This window comes from Pomacea canaliculata, linkage group LG6, assembly GCF_003073045.1.
Source record: "Pomacea canaliculata isolate SZHN2017 linkage group LG6, ASM307304v1, whole genome shotgun sequence".
NCBI classification, from domain to species: Eukaryota; Metazoa; Mollusca; class Gastropoda; order Architaenioglossa; family Ampullariidae; genus Pomacea; species Pomacea canaliculata.
In genome coordinates this window covers 5,388,371-5,391,207 of record NC_037595.1, presented here as the reverse complement: position 1 = coordinate 5,391,207, position 2,837 = coordinate 5,388,371, and the positions used below count along the sequence as shown (strand labels likewise).

The window sequence follows — 2,837 nt, the reverse complement described above, 5'->3', positions numbered from 1 at the left end:
TTTACATACAACCGTGTTTAATTAACATATCACATATGTATTTATATTGTAGCCCCGTTGCTGTTTCCATGGCAGGGGTGCTCCTCCTGTAAAACGACATACCCAACTGCAAATACCGCACAGGCCATGCGCGAGGATTGTTGTGAACTGGAAAACTTTGCCGACGGAAGTAGGGAGCAAATAGAACAGACAAAATATAAATTTGGAAGAGGAAATGGTAACAGCTCGACGTATGGAATGTAAATCGGTGAGACACAGGACTTCAAGTACCAGGGAACAGTAAACATAGAGAAAAATTAAAACACGAACTAATACTTCATTTATATTACACAAAACAATGTGCAGGTCTGGAACTCTCTTCAACCACTTAATTCTTTTCTATCGTAGCACATTTTTTTTTTTTACTTTATTTGGACGATATTTAAATTTTCAGTCGTTATACGAAGTCAAGAAAAGTAATTTTCAAATATCAGATATGATCATAAACCCACCAGGATGCATGAAACTTTACATTAATAGTGCACAGTTGGGGTTGGGAGGTCACTAGGCTGCGGGAGAAGAAAATATAAAAGAAAACTATTGCAGCCACTGCTTTATAAATCCTCTCTGTCTTGGCCACTTTCTGTATTAGTACTCAAACTGAAAGTCTGATGACAATAAAAACTTAATGCTTTCGGTTAGAAGTATTTGATTTCCAGAAGTAAAACAGTCATCTGCCCTGGAAAGCCCTGATGCTGATTTCAATTCTTTTAAAAATAAAAGCACAGTGTGTAACAGTGAAAAAAAGATTTCTTGTAAAGAACTCTCAGTCACTTGAGAGAGTGGAGCGTAGAAAGACGCCGAACATCTCTGTTCCTGCCAGTGGCACACGCTGTATGTAATGTGTATGTGACTTGGTGTCACCTGTCCTCACAATTGTCCTTGCCGACCGTTCTCTCCTCTCTGGAGCCCTGGTGTACTCACTTCCTGTAGTCCTGAAAACAAGTATAGAGGTGTGGATTTATTTGACTTGGAAATATACAATGATAGTCCACGACATCATGTCGCTAAATTTACTGTAAAACTATAGGCCATGGCTTTATAGTTATATAGCATTTCAGACCTGTTCAAAGCTACTTAAAAAATAATCTTTGCCAGCGGGGCTTCTTGACCTCGCTGGTTGATGTCTGGCGCTAATTCTTTCAGCTGTTATTTCATGGCAGACCTGTCTGCTTTGAATCTGTTTTATCTGTTCTGTGGTCAAATCTTGCATGTATGGTCTGATGTGCACTGATCACCGTTTAGCACATTATTAACTGACAGCTAGACGTCCTAAAGATGTCATCAAAACAATTAAACATCTTCCAGACAGCCAGATGTTCTAATTGCAGGCCAGCTTCTTTATGCAATTAAATATCTTCAACATAGCCAGCCGCCCTAAGACAGGCCGAAGTCCTCACTACAATTAAATATTTCCAAGACAGCTGTCCTAAAGACTGCTTCATTAATTCAAAAAATCGACAAATTATCCATCTATAACCCGTTAACTTTCTCCGTCTGTCAATCAGTCTTTCCGTCAGCCAACCAGCCAGTTTCAGCAGGTCACAATCATGACGTCAAGTTAGTACACATCTTCAGTTGACCCACTGAGGTCAGCGGGACGATGAAGAAATGACATTCAGCCATTCTTTACTCCCTGGCAAGCGGAGCCAGGGGATGCACTCACCTCTAAGGCCTCAAGGTACGAAGACGAAGGCTTGCGGCCGTCGCCCAGGACAGCGGACAGTTCTCGCAGCCGCCGGTAGGCGTCGTCATAGTACCCGCGCTTCTGCTGCTCCGGCACAAAGGCGCCCCAGTGCGAGTAGGGTTCTAGCGCCACCGGCCAGAAGTAGCGCTTCCGGCGCGAGCCAGGCACCAAGCTCAGCATCTGGCGCTTGGCGGGGGTCGGGTAGAAATCCTCCGACTCCACGGCCTCCGGGTAGAGTTCCGGTTCCGCCTGATAGGGGCCAGTGAGGCGTGGCTCCCATTCGGGAGGCGCGTCATACGGGTCCACCGGCTTCGGCTCTTCCTCCCACTCGGGGGAGGGAGGAGGCGGGAGGTTCTCGACCTCGGGATAGCTAGGTCCTTCCCACGCGTACCCGGGTGGATATTCGGGAACGGGGAGGCGCGGGTCCTCGAACAGGTTCGGGTACAGGGCCAGTAAGTAGGGAAGCAGCTCCTCCAGGTCGGTCTCCTTATCGGCCAGGTCCTGCGGGAAGTCGTAGGGTGGCGGAAGGCGGTACTCGCTGTCCGGGTTGTAGTATAGGTCGTCGTCCAGAAGGTCTCGCTTAGTGCGCTTCGTCCGCGCTAGCTGCTTGCCCCCGATGTTTCTATGGTAACGAAGACCAGGTCGGAAGCGGCGGAAACTTGGGGACCGCCTGTCCCGGTGGATGTAAGGGTACGTGAAGGCGTACGGCATGCGTCCTGCCACACAAGACAACACACAGTTTGTACATTAGTCGCTTTATCAAGTCATTAGCCCCTCCCCCTACGACTCAGCTCCATGACATGATTACATATCTAGAAGTTGAAATAATTTATATCAACTCATCTAAAACCCCACCTCCTTATCCTTCAATTATATTTCCGCTCATTGACGTTTTTCATCGACATCTCTGAATGTGAACTATATTTCTGTTTGGGAGGACATCTTTAGTTTATGTTTACATATTTTACATATTTATTAGATCTTTTTGATTTAGCGTAATTTGTAACTTTTGCTATCTTTTTGATAGCCACGTTTAGGTCCATCTTATGTTTTCATTTGACCTACTCTCTCACATCTCTAACCAACAGTGAAGAAATTGTCTGCAGAGTAC

At 45.8% G+C, this 2,837-nt stretch overlaps 1 protein-coding gene across 1 annotated transcript; it reads right to left on the bottom strand.

Annotated features, from left to right (window-relative positions):
• LOC112566570 lies at positions 1-2,442 on the bottom strand. The gene is made up of 2 exons (XM_025242800.1): positions 1,706-2,442; positions 1-974 (listed from the first exon to the last, which is right to left on the bottom strand). The coding sequence occupies exons 1-2, from the start codon at positions 2,435-2,437 to the stop codon at positions 960-962; spliced, it is 747 nt and encodes a 248-aa protein (XP_025098585.1). The 5' UTR covers positions 2,438-2,442; the 3' UTR covers positions 1-959.
• Positions 2,443-2,837: the final 395 nt, after the last annotated feature.